Source organism: Equus caballus, chromosome 11, assembly GCF_041296265.1.
Source record: "Equus caballus isolate H_3958 breed thoroughbred chromosome 11, TB-T2T, whole genome shotgun sequence".
Classification (NCBI taxonomy): domain Eukaryota; kingdom Metazoa; phylum Chordata; class Mammalia; order Perissodactyla; family Equidae; genus Equus; species Equus caballus.
In genome coordinates, this window is record NC_091694.1 from 45,294,558 (window position 1) to 45,312,445 (window position 17,888).

The 17,888-nt window shown below is 41.4% G+C and overlaps 1 protein-coding gene and 1 long non-coding RNA gene across 5 annotated transcripts in view; one reads left to right on the forward strand and one right to left on the reverse strand.

Moving 5' to 3' along the window:
* YWHAE (tyrosine 3-monooxygenase/tryptophan 5-monooxygenase activation protein epsilon) overlaps window positions 1-8,029 on the reverse strand; it is a 41,377-nt gene extending 33,348 nt beyond the window's left edge. The window contains exon 1 of one of the 4 annotated variants that reach the window (XM_001504287.6): window positions 7,854-8,029. In XM_001504287.6, coding sequence (XP_001504337.1) covers window positions 7,854-7,917 — 64 coding nt within the window. In that variant the 5' untranslated portion in view covers window positions 7,918-8,029. Of the gene's footprint in view, window positions 1-7,713 lie in introns of all 4 variants that reach the window. The other 3 variants (XM_005597648.4, XM_070227818.1, XM_070227819.1) reach the window with 3 other exon arrangements.
* Window positions 8,030-8,196: 167 nt separating this feature from the next.
* Window positions 8,197-15,951, forward strand: LOC138916297 (uncharacterized). The gene is made up of 2 exons (XR_011423403.1): window positions 8,197-8,771; window positions 14,843-15,951. It is a non-coding gene; the product is annotated as an uncharacterized lncRNA (long non-coding RNA).
* Window positions 15,952-17,888: the final 1,937 nt, after the last annotated feature.

Sequence of the window (17,888 nt, forward strand, 5' to 3'; positions counted from 1 at the left end):
CGCTGGTTCAGATCCTGGGCGCGGACACAGCACCACTCATCAAGTCATGCTGAGGCTCATACAGCACAGCCAGAAGCACTCAGAACTAAAATATATAACTACGTCCCCAGGGACTCTGGGGAGACGGAGAGGAAAAAAAAAAGATACAAACAAAAAAAATCCTAAAATTCTGTTTTGGAACACATCAGGAAAAATATAACGAGAAATAACCTTGTATCGATACAGATTAGGAGAAAGGTTATACTGTTCATTTAGATTTATTATTAACATTTTCCTAAATCTTTGATAAACTAAAAAACCCTCATCAAAATTTCAACACTTCATAGTACCGTATTTTGGGGCCAGTCTGATGGCGTAGTGGTTAAGTTCACATGCCCCACTTCCGTGGCCCTGGGTTCACAGGTTCGGATCTCAGGCATGGACCAAAACATCGCTCATCAAACCATGCTGTGGCCGCATCCCATATACAAAATACAAGAAGATTGGCACAGATGTTAAGTCAGGACCAATCTCCACCCCCTCGAATACACACACAAAAGCATACAGTAACATATTTTAAAGTCGTGGAGGGAAAAGCCTATTCTGCACAGAAAAATATTCATATCAAGGAATAACTTTTAAAAAAAATCTATAAACACCCGTGGCTGAGTGGTTATGTTCACGCACTCCACTTCGGCGGCCCCGGGTTCCGCAGGTTTATATCCTGTGCGTGGACATGGCACCACTCATCAAGCTATGCTGAGGTGGCATCCCCCATGCCACAACTAAAAGGACTCACAACTAAAAACATACAACTATATACAGGGGGGCTTTGAAGAGAAAAAAGAAAAATAAAATCTTTAAAAAAAACCATCTATAAACACAAAATCATAACTGTTATAAGTGACATTCTCTAGTCAAAGACCACAGAATGTTCCGAAAATTTCATCCTATTACGAATTTCTACTACCTAACTTACACTTTAACCTATCATGAATAAGTAAAATCACTCACAAATTCTTAAGTAGGACACAATTCTACAACACAAAGGTATTCACAAAACCATTCCAAGGTCCTACAAAGTCCTCAAATGACTAATCACCAAGGATAAAGTAGTATTTAATTGGTAGCTTTTTATCAATCAGAACCCATTCACTGCCCATGGCTTACACTAAACCTTTAGAATCGCATTTCACAAAACTGGTTATGTGCAATATCATTTTCCTAGTCAGTATCTGATACTGCTTACATGCAAATATTTTAACGTTGATTTACATTTTCATCCCAAATCCACAGACAACAGTTGTTACATTTGCTAGAGTGATAATTATATTGTCCTGAATATTAACCTAGAATTAATATCAAAAGAACTACACACTAGCTCAAAATGACCAAACTACATTCTGTTAGGAATATATTTCGACAACCTTCCTTTTCTGGGAATACGAATGCTCAGATATGAGTTGACATTAAGGATTTTATTTATTTATTTATTTATTTATTCATTCATTCATTCATTCATTCAAGATTGGCACCTGAGCTAACATCTGTTGCCAACCTTGTTTGTTTGTTTCTTTTTCTCCTCCTCCCCAAAGCCCCCCAGTACATAGTTGTAGATTCTAGTTGCGAGTGCCTCTGGTTGTGCTATGTGTAACGCCAACCTCAGCATGGCCTGATCACTGGTGCCCTGTCTGCACCCGGGATCCGAACCAGCGAAACCCCGGGCGGCCTAAGCGGAGCATGTGAACTTAACCACTTGGCCATGGGGCCAGCTCCAAAGATTTTATTTTGGGAGCTTATCTTTCTTTATGCAAATGTAACTCACAGACTAAACCTATCAGAGTTCATTGGCTAAGAACAACTTTAAAAAGGTAGGTTATCTTCTTACATGACCACAGTACAGCAGTAGCAAAACATTTACTTTATCTTTCACATTGAATAGTAGTGATTTTTTCACAATAAACTGTAGTACCTGACAAGTGTTATACTTTGCAATTTACAAACCCCCAATTTCTTAACAACCCAGTAAACCTGCAGGCAAGGCAGATATCATTAATCCCTATTCTATAGATGAAGAACCCAGATGATTATACCATACATCTATCAATGCATAAAACAGTCCTAACTCTCATTCATAGTAAAGAGTTCGCCTTCAAATTTTAAAAATAAATGAAGAGATAAAACATTTCATATTGCTTTAGCTAAATAAAACCCTGACCTGATCACAAATCAAACCTACCGAAGACAGCTCTGCTGAGCTATTGTGATGAATCACTGGAAGAAAGGATAATAATTTCAAAATTAAATTTCAAAGAAGATAAACCAGGAGCATGGTCATATGTTTTCTATACAGGATTCCGTGTCCTAAACAGAACGGTCATGACAAGATGTGGGTAAGACTCTTAAAATGTATTTGGGGGAAAAAATTCCGAGCTTAGGACACTGTTGCTAACACCTAAGTCAAATATTTTTAAACACAGATCTAGCTCCAGGTAGACGTACATAAAACTAACATACTTGGCTTTGACACTGTCAGTCACTCGTTGGTATGCCAGCAAGCTCTATTTTCAGCAACTACCACATCCTTGACTCTTCCAGTTCCCATTTGGGCAAGAGGGGACTGGAACGAGGAAATCGTTCACTTTGCCTTTCTCTTATGTTCTGTCAAATGTTAACTTCATCTGAGAAAGAAGACAACCAATCTTCTGGGAACTGAGATTTAAGATCTCTGTGGCAGAGAGATGGTCAAAGCTTAGGAAACTTTTGTATGAATCTAATTGAAACAACTACTAGTAACAAGTGGTCTAAAGCAGGATGACCAGACGGCAAGTTAGCAGCTCAGGACACTACCAGTTTACGCCTACTGTCCCAGCACGATTATGAATTGGCACCCCTTCATTTCAAGGCATCCTAATTTGGATGATAAATTAAGATGACTCTTTTACTATTATGGCAGTTGTTACTTCAACTTAGTAAATTTAAATAAGCTTCTGAAATGTTCCTAGGAGCATGACTAGCATAAACATTTTAGGTAATAAGCTCAAATCATAAAGTGATGTTGACAAACCAATTTGTCAACTTGGATGTATCAGTATTTAACTATCAAATATTAACTGTCCACTTCAAAAACAATAAAAATAACCAGCTTTTGTTGGTTTCTCACTATCCCTTAATGGATTCTGTTACACAGCTATCTATGCTACTATTTGGAACAACTGTGAATCATTTGCTAACCTTTCCCCCCCCTAAGTTTTATGACTATACCCTTAACTTAAGGGCTGCAGCCATTAAAAAAAAAAGGAGGGAGTAAATGTTTTAAAAGCACTTACAAAAATGCACAGCATTAGCCATACGTCAGTACACTGTGATAAACCAAGGAACCTGTACGCAAAAAGCACAGTTGAGATTATCTAAAGTCCCTCATTCTAACTTAATTCACTGTGCCTTGAGATGGAATTGTTTTTGAAAGAAAGCATGAGATTTCTTTAGAAAAGTATGAAAATATTTTATCTACAACTTACGACGGATACTAGTAAAGTCATAAACACCAACATATATTATTATTTGAAGTAACTGCTGAAGAAGCACGCATTACCCCCATCCCAGGGCACCACCTAACTTACACATGTCTTTTGTGGGTGGCTCAGGAGAAATAAGAGTACTGGTCTAAAGGTCAGCAGACAGACAAGTTCTGGCTTTGTCACTTGTCATTTACTAGCCAACTAGTCATGTGATTTAAAAAAAAAAAAATCACTCAATTTTCTCAAATTCACTTGCCTGAACAATAAAATGAAATGACCACTACTTAGGTCAATGTTATATGAAATAAGTGAAAATGTTTGTGAAAGTGGTCTGTGAAGTGTGAAGTTCTACATAAATATGACATCACATAAAATTTAAAAATTTAACCTTCACCCTACGCCTGTCATTACTGTTTAAATACACACACACACAACACACACCCTCTCTTAAACATAAGGTAAAAAAATTCGCAGAAAATCAACCTTACAGCCCGCTTTTTAAAAAAAACTTGCTTTCAGATCAGCTTCTTAAAGTATTTGAAACTCATTTGTAAATTAGATACATTAATTTACTACGCTGAAATTTCACTTGTGATACCAGATTAAAGTCAAGAAATTTTTTAAATATTTCATATTCCCTTGACGAAGTTACAAAACAATTATGAAAAGCCTACTTGTTTGCACGGACTTTCAATGTGTGTGCCTGTACTTACTGGATCCACAATTTGCTCAGTTTAATACTTGCCATAAGTGTTCTTCCCCATCCCAGAATTCAAACTGACATGTTTTCATATAAAGGGGAAAAGAGGCCTAGGAACGTCCACAGTACTAAGAATTGACCCCATCTCCTCAACTTGCAATGATTCAAGATTTCACTATATTCTAGTTTCGTGAGCCAACAGAACAGGCTGAAATACATCAACATACACAATACCGTACAAAAGCCTAAAGCGTACACGAAAGAGCATCTGCTTTACATACAAAGACTAAAAGTTACCTGTCAAAGGGATTTTAAAAATTGCATTATCCAATTTTGCTTATGTTTAGGCAGGAGAGAAAATGTATTTAATAAAGTTAACTCCACTAACTGAAAAAACAATTAATTTCAGCATTAACCAAAATAGCAATAACAAAAATGATTACTGGCCTACAAAGAATTAATAATTACCCTGTGTTTTTAATCTCATTACTAAAGTTAATTTAAGATTATCCTTTTTTTTTTTTTTTTCCATAACAAGACATGTATTAAGCAGTTAATTCAAAACATACTCCAAACCCTTCACTGACTACCAAGAATAAGCTAAAAATGAGCTCTGGCGTTTTAAAAGGACAGCTCTCAAGTAAATGACTCAGAACAGAAGCATTCCTCGTGCTGAAGCATTCACAAAGAAAGTGAATCAAATGTGACCATCAGAACTTTACCCCTACATCTCTCATGGAGCCAGTCATCACAAGCAGAAAAAAGGGGAGGAAAGGACAAAGCCAGCAACTACCTCACAGACCCAAATACAGTTTATGCTAACCCCTCTACTCTCAAAAAATGTGGAGTACTTATCTTTTTTCCCCCTCTGTATTCCCAACTTTTCTGTACTAATGTGATTCAGATATACGGGAAGGTTAAGACTTAGTTCAGGAATGCTAAAAAGTGATGGGACGGACTTAATATGGCTACGAATGACATAAAAACTATTCCCTAATGTATTGACTTGTTAAGTGATGGGATGCTAGATTTAATCTTCAAGGTGAACTCCTAACCCCAAACTCACTTCAATATATCCTATCCACAACCTAAAAGCGTCCTTTTCCTGAACACAGCTTAGCTCTTCCTCCAGGACCATTAAATAATCCATATAAATTGATTCCAATTCCCTAGCATAGAGTTAAGCAATACAAAGAAGTATTAGGTTCAACACAGCATGGAAAACAAAAGATAAAGGTACTGCAACAACAAGGAAAAAAGCCAGTATTTGTATCCAAGTATCCAAAATCAATCATTCAAGTGCACTCTCACCTTCTGCCACTCCCCACACCTGATAAATCCTTTGGTAACTTAAACTATGGGACCATTTTTTGTCATCACAAAGAAAAATGAATTATTGCACCCAGTAAAGGAGTGGACACAGGTAGAGGCTGATTCCTGACGACTGTCGTCCTCTTCTTGCTTTCCAATGAACCCCTCCCCATCTTGTACCCAACAGTCGCAGGAGTTCCTTCCCACCTGGCAGATCCTGAAGGAGATACCTAAGGTTTAAACAATGTAATAAAAAGGCTTTATCTACACAGTCCTATGTTGAATAATAAGGGCTTTGGTCAAAGTCCTCAGCACTCAAATCCAAAATACGATTGCCAGTAAACTGTCAACTATTTGGGAGCTACAACCATGTGCTTCCAAATCTGTTTTTAAAACAAAAACCTTCCTCTTACGTCCTTTTTGGTTATCACAGCAAGTTTACTCAAAGTCTAAAAACCTACAAAACAGAAAGCACTCAAATATAATTTCACGTCTCTTGCCAAGGACACTGGTAGATTCAGAGGGGAACCTATTTGGGGCATGACGGGGAAGAAGAAAAAAAACTTCCACTACAACCATTTGTTTGACTTCTAGACAGTGAAATAAAGACAAACCTGACCTTGAGCTGTACTTCCCCATCTTATTCCCCTCCCCCTCCCCACAGGAACCCGGTTCAATACAAAGAGCAATTTAAGGACTGACAAAATGAAATGTAGTGCAGTATCTTTCCTACGTTTGAGTTCGAGGTCTTGTCTCCTGATTTTCAATTCCTGAATCCTAATGTATGATAACACTGAGACTAGCCCTGAGGCTATTCTTACTACCAAAGTGGCATTCAAAGGCCCTACATAACATTTTGAAAAAGAGGCTTAAGTAATTAAGAAAAATCTAAAGACGTATGGCATTTGATTCCAAACCATGTCTCACCCCACAACACCGTTAAAACCAAAGAACCACACACATGATTTTTTTATAATACTACAGTTTAAAGGATGTGAAGGCAACTGAAGTACCTACGTCCAAAACGGGGGGAGAAGCAATAAGAAAAATCAGCCTGGGACTCACTGAACAGACAATAGCCATGCAGATAAAAGTTCTGAAAAACGACGAAAAAACCTTTGGGGTAAGGAGAAAGGAACAAAGAACAACTGTTCCAATCTGTACATAACACCACTTATTTAAAATGGAAAAAAGCGAGCATCTGCTGGGACCCTCTACGTTCATAATCCAAAAACCCAAGCCTCAACGGGCCGCTTCGGATCGGTCAGGATCCCCGACGAAGTATGAACACGCACTGCAAGCCCGGGGTGTCAACCAAAATACAGTTACTAAACGTTATGTGAAATCACTTGATTTCCCAACAGGTCTTTCCATTTGTCCTAACGCGGCGTGTAATCAGGAAAGTCATCCTTTTTACTAACTGGTAGACTGAGGCACGGGCAGTGCAAAGGGACTAGGCGTCATGGTCTCCTTGTTTCCCGTTCAATGTCTTATCCACCAGAACCACAGCTTGTGGAGCCAGAAAACGATCACGGGAACTTCGGGCTCTCCGGGCTGAGCCCGAGGAGGCGGAGCGGGAGCGAGGTTTTTCCAGACCTCCCCAAAAGGCGGCGGGGCTGGACGGCAAGCCTGAAACCCCTCACTCCAAGGTGTGCCGGCCTAAGGGGACGAGATCCGATCGCAGCATCTCAGCTGGCCTCCGCCCAAGGATGAAGCGCAGCGATTGCCACCCTCCCTGACCCACCCTCACCCCAGACGGCGCCCACCACACGCCCAAGGAAGCCCTCCGCTCGCAAAGGTTCTCCTTTGTGAGACTCCACAGCCGCCGCCCCACATTGGGCCTCCGGGGAAAAGCCACCGCCCCCACCCGCCATATTTCCCTGAAAGGCGCCCGCGCTACGGCTCCCGATCGCCACTCTCCCCCATGTGGCGAGTGTTTCTTCGCCCATCACCCCACCCAATTGTTCTCCACACCCCAAGACTGGCCCAGAAGCTCCCCTGGGGATTGCTCGCCCGGAGACAGCACCCGCCATCTCCTCCCCCTCCCCCGCCCCGGGACTCGCCCTCCCCCCCAGCCGCCATTTTACAACCAACTCCTCCACCCTATCGCCTCGGCCTCTTGGCTCGAGAGTGTCTGTAGCTGAGGACGCAGAAAGGGTCACATTCCGGGGCCTGGAGCCTCCCACCGCTCCGGGAACCCACAGGCCATTTCCTGCTTCCCGAATCCACATCCCCGGGCCAGGCTCGGAGACGATGCCGCCATTTTGTCTCCTGCTCCCGGCCTCTGTGGGCGGCGGCAGAGGGTCCGAGAATTCCAGCCCCCCGTTACCCCCCCAACTCACCGTCGTATCGCTCAGCCTGCTCGGCCAGCTTCGCCTGGTACACCAGATCCTCCCGATCATCCATAGCGGCAGCGGCTCCGGCAGGGTCTGCGCGACGGATGGAAGCGGATAGCGTCTCCGACTCTCTCAGCCTCACTCTCCGCGTCCGGGCAGCAAAAATGGCGGCGCCTCAATCCGGGACTTCCGCCTGCGCACGCGGACAACTGCTCAGCTCTATGGCAACCGCTCCCTGGCAACTGGCGCGGGGGGCGGATCCGGGAGCTCGGCGCCCGAAGAGACTGGAAGCCGCTAGACGCCCCTCCTCCGTGGACTCCGCGAGCGCCAGAGCGCCGAGGCGGGAACTGCGACTGCGGGGAGGGAGCGCGGAAGGCCGCAGGCGAGGCCGGCCCGGACCGCTGCTGACACAGTGGGCGAGAGGGTCCGCGCCCGAGCGAGCGCCGGCGCCTGGCCCGGCCCAGGGGCCGAGAACGCCTGAGGCTGTAACGGTCTTTGTAATGGCAGGCCTTCCTCGCTGAAGCCAGCTTGCCCTGCTTTCTCAGCCAAGCCCCATCCTGGGCCTGTTTAGACCCTTTTAACCCCAGGGTAAAGACTGGGCCCTGCTGTAGCTGGTGGGGGCAGGGGGGCTCCAGTTGTCACGCCGCCGCTTCACCCTCGCACTTTGCAGTCTTTTTCTTCTCCTCCCCTTTGGCTTTCTGATTCCCCTTGGGGGCCGCCCCCGTGGATAGGAACAGGAAAGTTGTTAGAGGAACCTGGGCTGCAGTGCAAGGTGCAGAAGACTGGGACCCAGATCAAACTGAGACTGAGGAGGCAGCAATGGAAATTGCTTCGCGCGGAAAAGGACCTCGTCTGTTTTGCTTCCCAATGGATTCCCAGCACCTTACACTCCATACAATATTCTGTTGCAAGCCTGAAGCTCAGGTAACTAGAACATAAGCTGTGTGGTGGGGTCTGCAGTAAATGTGGAGTAAGAAGTAGGTCAGAACCAAATTAGGAAGAGCCTTGGGTGGCAAGCTAAGTTGTTTGAGCCTTATTAGTCGGCACAAGCTATTTTTTTTATGATTTCGCTTGGAGGATGACACCATCATAGTTATCCTTTAGAAAAATTAATGTGTTGTATAGAGCAGTGATTAAAGAGGAGGATAAATGATCAGGCTATTAGAATAATGCACGCAAAAGGTAATCGATGGTAGCAGTGACAATAGTAAGGAAAGGACAAGTAGGAATAGTACTGCAGAGAGAAGCCACAGGAGTTTGTAGCTGATCCAATGTAGAGATCTTGTGAGGGAGGAAAAAAAATTAAAATGAACTTTCCATCTTCCCACCCTGAGTCACTAAGATAATGAATGGCAATACCATTAACAAAAAATAGGAATACTAGGAAAATTTGCTGATGGAATGCAGAGAGAGACATGAGTTCCTTTTAGCACATGTTGGTTCTAAGGTTCTCAAAGATCACCCAGGTAGAGAGGCCGGCAGGTGGCCTGGTGGGTCAGTTCTGCACGCTGCTTGTCTGGGGTTCACGGCGGATCCCCAGTGCAGACCTACACCACTGTCAGTCATACTGTGGTGGTCACCCACATATAAAGTGGAGGAAAACTGGCCCAGGTAGAAATAACCAGCATGGAATTGGAAACGGAGATTGGCCTTCTAAATTGAAGGGAGGCTGCTGTGGAAGCAGCTAGAGTGTATAGAGGTAGAAGAGGACCATACACAAAACCCTGGAGAATACCTACTCTTAAGAGATAAGTGAAAGCAGAAGAGCCAGCAAGGAGACTGGATGGCTCTTTACGGCACTCCAGATTAAGCCCCTTCACACTTTTAACAAACATCAAATTTCAGTGGTAGAAGACTGAGAATCAAAGACTTGGGTTCTGATCCTAATTCTATAACTAAATTAATGTGTGACCTTCAGCAAGTCATTTCACCTCAGAACTTCTTGTTCATCTGTAAACTTAAGGAACAGAAGATCATATGTTAGGCCACAAAACAGATCTTAATAAATATTTAAAAAGATTGAAATTATACAAAATATCTTGTCCTACTACAATGCAACGAGGCTAGACATCAATAGCAGAAGGAAAACTGGAAATTAACATACATGTGGAAGTTAAATAACACTCAAATAACTGATGGGTCAAAGAAGCAATCACAAGGGAAATTAGAAAATATCTTGAGATGAATAAAAACAAAACAATATATCAAAACTTATGAGATGCAGTAAAAATAGTACTAAGAAGGAAATGTATAGCTGTAAATGCTTACATTAAAAAGAAAGATCTCGGTGGCCAGCCCTGTGGAGGAGTGGTTGAGTTCCATGCTCCGCTTCACCTGCCCAGGGTTCACCTGTTCAGATCCTGGGCACAGACCTACACACTGCTCATCAAGCCATGCTGTGGCAGCGTCCCACATAGAAGAACTAGAATGACCTGCAACTAGGATATGCAACTATGTACCGGGGCTTTGGGGAGAAAAAAGAAAGATCTCAAATTAGTAACCTAACTGTACACCTTAAGGAACTACAAAAAGAACAAAGTAAACCCAAAGGTAGCAGAAAGAAAGAAAGAAAAAAGATTAAAGTGAAGATAAATAACATAGAAAAAAATCAACAAATCAAAATTTAGTTCTTTGAAAAGATTAACAAAATTGAAAAACCTTTAGATAGATTGACTAAGAAAAAAAGAGGACAAATTACTAAAATCAGAAATGAAAGTGGGGATATTACTACTGACCTTACAGAAATAAGGATTGTAAGGGAGTGTTATTGACAATGGTATGCCAATAAATTGGATAACAAATGACATGGAGACATTCCTAGAAACACACTGTGACATCATGATATAAGAAATGCATATTTGATCTTTGTCCTTGGTTCCTGGAATAGAGTTCCTAAGACACTTGTAATTTCCCAAGTGATAGGGGTGAGGAGCTTCTGTTGTTATTTATAATAAGCCCCTTTCAATCATACCTGAGTTTATGCTAATGAGGTGACTCTTGGTATTCCCCTAGATAGCTTCAGGGTCGGTTGCCAGAGGAAACAAATATGATTAGAGGATTAGAACTTTCAACCCCACCCACCCCACTTCTGACCTCCAGGGTTGAGAGAGAGGCTGGAGATTGAGTCAGTCACCAATGGCCAATGACTTAATCATGCCTAGGTAATGGAACCTCCATAAAAAACCTAAGCAACAGGGCTCAGGAGGTCGGTGAACACATCTGTGCCAGGAGGGTGGCACATCCCGTACCTCACAGGGATGGAAGCTCCTGTGCTTGGGACCCTTCCAAGCCTCACTCTATGTGTTTCTTCATCTGACTGTTGATTCATATCCTTTATAATATCCTTTATAATAACCAGTAAGAGTAAGTAGAATTCTTCCCTGAGTTCTGTGAGCCGTTGTTATAGCAAATTATCAAACGTGAGGAAGAGGTTGTGGGCACTCCCAATTTGTAGCCAAGTCGGAAAGAAGTGTGGATAACCTCGGGACCAGCCCTTGAGATTGGTGTCTGAAGTAAAGGGTAATCTTGTGGGACTGACCCCTTAACCTCAGTCTTGTGGTTCTGTGGTAACTCCAGGTAGTGTCAGAATTGAAGTAAGTTGTAGGACACCCAGTTGGTGTCCACAGAGAAATGGAAAATTGCTTGATGTGGAAAAATCCACACATTTGGTATCAGCAGTGTTGTGTGGGTGCCAGCTCCATGGCCAAGTGAGTAAGTTCATGTGCTCTGCTGTGGCAGCCCAGGGTTTTGCCTGTTCGGATCCTGGGCGTGGACATGGCACCACTCATCAAGCCATGCTGAGGTGGTGTCCCACATGCCACAACTAGAAGGACCCACAACTAAGAATATACAACTATGTACTGGGGTGCTTTGGGGAGAAAAAGGAAATAAATAAAATCTTAAAAAAAAAAAAAGAAGTGTTGTGTGTAGAAACAGTCATAGTACATACAAACTACCAAAACTGACTCAAGAAGAAATAGAAAATCTGAATAGATGTATAACAAGTAAGGAGATTGAATCAGTAACCAAAAACTTCCAAACAGCACAACAATGCGAATGTACATACTTATGCCACTGAACTGTACACTAAATGATGATAAAAATGGTCAATTTTATGTATATTTTACCACAAAAAAAAGAGGAATGGAAAAAAATCTCCCAACAAAGAAATCCCAGGACCAGATGGCTTCAATGGTGAATTCTACCAAACATTTAAAGAAGAATTAGCACCAATCCTTCTTAAACTCTTCTGAAAAATAGAGAACACTTCTTTCTTTTTTTTTAATTTTATTTTTTCATTTTTGGGGAGAAAAAAGAAACGCGAACTTAACCACTCAGCCACTGGGCCTGCCCCTAGAAAACACTTCTTACCTCATTCTGTTAAGACCAGCATTACCTGGCCTCTAATACCAAAGCCAAAGACACTACAAGAAAAGAAAACTACAGACCAATACTCTTTCTGAATATAGATGCAAAAATCTTCAACAAAATAATAGCAAAGTAAATTCGGCAGCATATATAAAGGATTATACACCATGACTAAGTGGGATTTCAACCAGGAATGCAAGGCTGTTTCAAGAAAATCAATCAGGAGCCAGCCAGTGGCACAGCGGTTAAGTGTGCACGTTCCGCTTCGGAGGCCCGGGGTTCACCCGTTTGGATCCCAGGTGCCGACGTGACACCGTTTGGCAAGCCGTGCTGTGGCAGGCGTCCCACATATAAAGTGGAGGAAGATGGGTACGGATGTTAGCTCAGGGCCACTCTTCCTCAGCAAGAGAGGAGGATTGGCAGCAGATGTTAGCTCAGGGCTAATCCTCCAAAAAAGAAGAAAAAAGAATAAAATACTTAGGAATAAACTAACCAAGGAGTTGAAAGACTTTTACATGAAAAACTACAAAACACTGCTGAAAGGATTTAGAGAAGATCTAAATGAATGGGAAAACACTCTGTGTTCTTTGATTGGAAGATTCGGGATTGTTAAGACAACAATACTACCCAAAGTGAGCTACAGATTCAAGGCAATCCAGATCAAAATCCAATGGCATTTTTTGCAGAAGCAGCAGCTGAGTTTGCTGACCTCTAGAAATCCCTTCCAGCTCTGTTGGATACATCACAGCAGCTAAGATCTTGGGCTCTGCTCCTGGACTCCTTAGACTCAGTGGCTCTTTACCACCTGTGCAAGAAGAGCCAGTTACTCAACTTCTTTAAGCCTCAGTTTTCTCACTCATAAAATGGGGGTGATATTTTCCTCATATAAATGAGAATTAAGTGGGAGATTCCAGGAAAGTACCTGATGCTCAATTAACATTATCTGTATTTATTAATATTTCTATGGTTCAAGCTTGAGTGAGAATCAGGAGAAGTTAGTGTCATAAAATACAAGTGAGAAGAGTTCAAAAATAAAGGGGTGGTCAGTTGTATTAAATTCTGCAGAGACATCAAGATTAGCACTGAGGAAAAGCCATTGGATATAGCAATTAGGTCATTAGTGACCTTCAAGAGCAGTTTCGAAAGGATTTTGGAAGCCAGACTGCATTTGGTTGAAGCACAAAGAAGGTGAGAAAGTGGAAGCAGACAGTGTAGGCTACTCTTGAGAAGAATAGTAGTTAAGAGATAGAGGGTGGTCATTTAAGAGAAATGAGTGACCAGTAGGGGTGGCCAAATAAGAAAGTTGGTCCACAAGTTCACAAACAGCCCCCCACCCCCAAAAAATCGATCTGCTGCCAGCTTGACCACAGGACTGTCACGGACATGCAGAGATCAGGGGTAACCCCCTTTTAACTACTGGATCTTCTCTCCTGAACAGCGTCTCCCAAGACTGGCTGGAGTCTATCCAAAGGTGCCTCTCCCTAGGAAACTGCCAAGAAGGGAGAAATCTTAAACCTAGATTGATTTTCTGACTGTACTGCCTGTTCTCTCAACAAACAGAACTCACAGGGATAGAAATTGTTGATAGGGCAACAGAAATATAAACAGAAACATTTTTATATAGCATCGGGGATTATAAAAACATATAAAAGGTCGTGGTGCTGTACTGAGGTGGCTCTCGCCGTACGGCACTGCACTTCCTGCCGCTGCTGTGTTCATGGATACGTCACGCTCCACTGAAAATCCTTTAAAACAATCGTCAGGTCACTTGGTCACATCCTTAAGTATGAGTCTCTCAACTTTATTGAAGAATTTGCCTTAATAGAAACAAGAACTCACTTGACCTGTCTTGAGTAGAATATCCACAGATACATGGCAATGTACTAAGTACTACAAGAAGGAAATAAAACGTTAAAAAAATATGATTAGTCATTGCTCCAGGAGCTTGCAATTTAATGCTTTAAAAAAAGCCTATTACTGTGTTTTTATGTATAAAATAGGCTAATTATTTTTATTTTATATCTTTTTGAATTTTTTTTTCCTGAGGAAGATTAGCCCTGAGCTAACATCTATGCCAGTCTTCCTCTATTTTTTCTGTGGGTTGCCACCATGGCATGGCTGATGACAAGAGGTGGAGGTCCACACCAGGAAACCAACCCTGGGCTGCCAAAGCAGAATGTGCTGAACTTAACCGCTAGGCCACAGGGCTGGCCCCTGAATTTAACTTTTTTTTACCTTGTATATATAGTATGCAAGGCCCTTATGCTTACTTTTAAATTAGAGAAGTTTCAAATATTTTGTAGTCCAATCCCTCAATCTTTTCCTTTTGGGCTTCCCAATTTTGTGTCAAACTTTGTCTCCCCGACATTCAACAGTACAAAAATATCCACCTATTCTTCTGCTTCTATTATAATTTTGCTTCTAACATTTAGATCTTTGATATAATTGAAATTGTGTGTATTGGAAAGATGGAGATCTTAAAAAAAATCAATAGGCATAATGCCATTTTAAAAATCCATAATTTCTCAAACTGATTTGAAATGCATCTTCACTATGTACCAAGTTTTCCTATGTCTGTTGTAGAATCTATTTAGTTCCACTGACCTGTTTGTCTCTGCTTGTTTCAGTATGAGATTATGCGTTACAACAGCTTGATAGTACGTCTTCATATCTGGTAAGATAAAGTTTTTTTTAAAAATTTCATTCATTTTCAAATTGAGAAGTTCTCTCAAGATTCATTTTTATTTTGATTGGAATTGCCCTGAATTTATATAGATTAATTAGGGGAGAATTGGGAAATATTTTCAAAAATGAGCCTTCCCACTCAGGAATACATTTCTCCCATTTTTTCCAAGTCTCTTTTGTATGATCTTAATTATATTTGTATAGTTAGTTTTATAGAGGTCTAATATTTCTAGTTAATTCTGTTTCTAAGTATTTAGGAGGCTACTGATATTATAAATAGGATCTCCCCTGCTTTTCTTTTCTGATTGTTACTGCTGGTATGTATGAGAATTAATGATTTTTGAATAGTTATCTTGCATCCAACTACCTTACTGAACTTTCTTATTAGTTCTAATAATTTTCTGTTAATTGGGTTGGCTATTCAGAGCGAACTACTGAAATTTTCTTCTCTTCCTTTATAACATGGATTGTTCTTATTTACTTCTCACTTCTTGTTGCATAGACATGGAGCTTCAGAGAAATATTGAATAAGAGAGATAAAAATGGATGTTATTGTTGAATTCCTGATTTTAATGGCAACATCTCTAATATTTCACCGTTATGGGTGATGTTTACTATTGGTTTCTGATAAATAATTGTGTGTTTTTTTTGAGGAAGATTTGCCTTGAGCTAACATCTGCTGCCAATCCTCCTCTTTTTGCTGAGGAAGACTGGCCCTGAGCTAACATCCATGCCCATCCTCCTCTACTTTATATGTGGGACGCCTACCACAGCATGGCTTGCAGCAGTGCCATGTCTGCACCCGGGATCCAAACTGGTGAACCCGGACCGCCAAAGCGGAACGTGCGCACTTATCTGCTGCACCACCGGGCCGGCCCCTAAATAGTTTTTTATCAAGCTAAAGAGATTCTCCTATTTCTAATTTGGCAAGAGTGTTAAAAAATGTGTTGGCTTTTCCCAGATGATTTTTCAGGCTCTATTTTTACTATGGTTTCTTCTTTAATGACTAAATATAGCTAACTATATTAATAAATTTCCTAATATGGACCCATGTTTGGCCAGCCATTGACTGGCTCTCCTGGGGACATCTGTGTGAGTTCGGAGGCAGGTTCTGCAGGACTTCCCCTCTTGGTAGGTTACAGGCAAGAGGGTGCAGCCCCGCAACTTACTGTCCTGTCCATTTGACCCTCAGGAAAATACCTATGTTCTCATTATTCCGAAAGATGGGAGTACACAGGGCTTTCTTGGCACTTCCTCTCAGTGCTGCCATCTCTCCACAAGCCTCCTGTCAGGTGCCCAGAGAAGCGTGAGCACGTGAGCAATCCTTCACATCTGCATCCTTCTATATTTGTGGCTGGTTCAGATAAAGATTCCACCATTCTCCAGATCACATGCAAAACCTATCACTTCCAAACCTCTCAGGATTCCATGACACAGGAATAGGAAAGGATTATCTAATAAGTGGCTTGAGGATAAGAGTAAATTAGAAAGAAGTTAGGTCTATACTTTATTCATCATTTTTTAAAAAATTTTTATTGAGTTAATATCATTTATTTTTTAAATTTAATGAGGTAAGTTTAAAAACCAACTTATAGAAATACTAGTATAAAATAGAATAAATTATCTGTCAGGGGCCCAGCCCAGTGGCGCAGCGGTTAAGTTCATACATTCCACTTCGGCAGCCCAGAGTTCACTGGTTCAGATCCCGGGTGCGGACCTATACACCACTTGTCAAGCCATGTTGTGGCAGGCATCCCACATATAAAGTAGAGGAAGATGGGCACGGGTGTTAGCTCAGGGCCAGTCTTCCTCAGCAAAAAAGAGGAGGATTGGCGGCAGATGTTAGCTCAGAGGTAGTCTTCCTCAAATAAATAAATAAATTGAATTAAATAAAAAAGAGGCAAGAGAGAATTAAAAAAAAATCTATCAGATCTGTGGAACAATGCTTTTTCAGCATTGAAAGAAAAGCAAAAGTGGAGTATTTGAATAAACAATAAATCTAATAAATAAAATATGGAAAGGACATAACCTGATAATTCATACATGAGGAAATTCGAGGGGTAAATAAATGTAAATATAGTCATTCTCACTGTAATAAAAATGTACAAAAAAGTAACTGAGCTATACCTTTTACAAAATTTACTTAATTTCTAAATTAAACTATTTTCATTGTGGTAAAATATACATTATAAAATTCACCATGTTAACCATTGTTAAGTATACAGTTGAGTAGTGTTAAATGCATTCACATTGCTGTGCGGGACATACAACACCCTTTGGAAAGCATATATTCAGATGTGGTATTAGCCATGACCCAGTAATCCTACTCCTGGGAGTCTGTGCTAAAAATAATTCGACTGAACCAAAGGCTATATTCATGAAGATATTTGTAATATTTTCCTATTACTGCTGTAACAAATTACCACAACTTTGTGGCTTAAAACAATGAAAATTTATTATCTTATAGTTTTAGGGGCTAAGAAGTCCTAAAATCAAGGTGTCAGCAGAGCTGTGTCCCTTCAGGAGGGTCTAGAGGAGAATGTGTTTCCTTGGCATTTCCAGCTTCTACAGTCTGCCTGCATTCCTTGTCTTGTTGCCCCTTCCTCCGTCTTCAAAGTGCCTCATTGCTGAGCTGGCCCTGTGGCCGAGTGGTTTCATTTGCATGCTCTGCTTCGGCGGGGCCCAGGGTTTCACTCATCCAGCCATGCTGAGGCGGCGTCCCACACAGCAGAATTAGAAGGACCTACAACTAGAATATACAACTATGTACTGGGGGGCTTTGGGGAGAAGAAGGAAAAAAAGCCCAAAAAACAAAAGTGCCTCATTGCAACATCCATTCTGTTGTCACATCTCCTTTTTCTGACTCTGACTACTCTTGCATGCATCTTATAAAGACACATGTAATTGCATTAGGCTCACTCGGATAATCCAGGATAATCTCCCCATGCCAAGGTCCTTAACTTAATCACAACTGCAAAATCCCTCTTG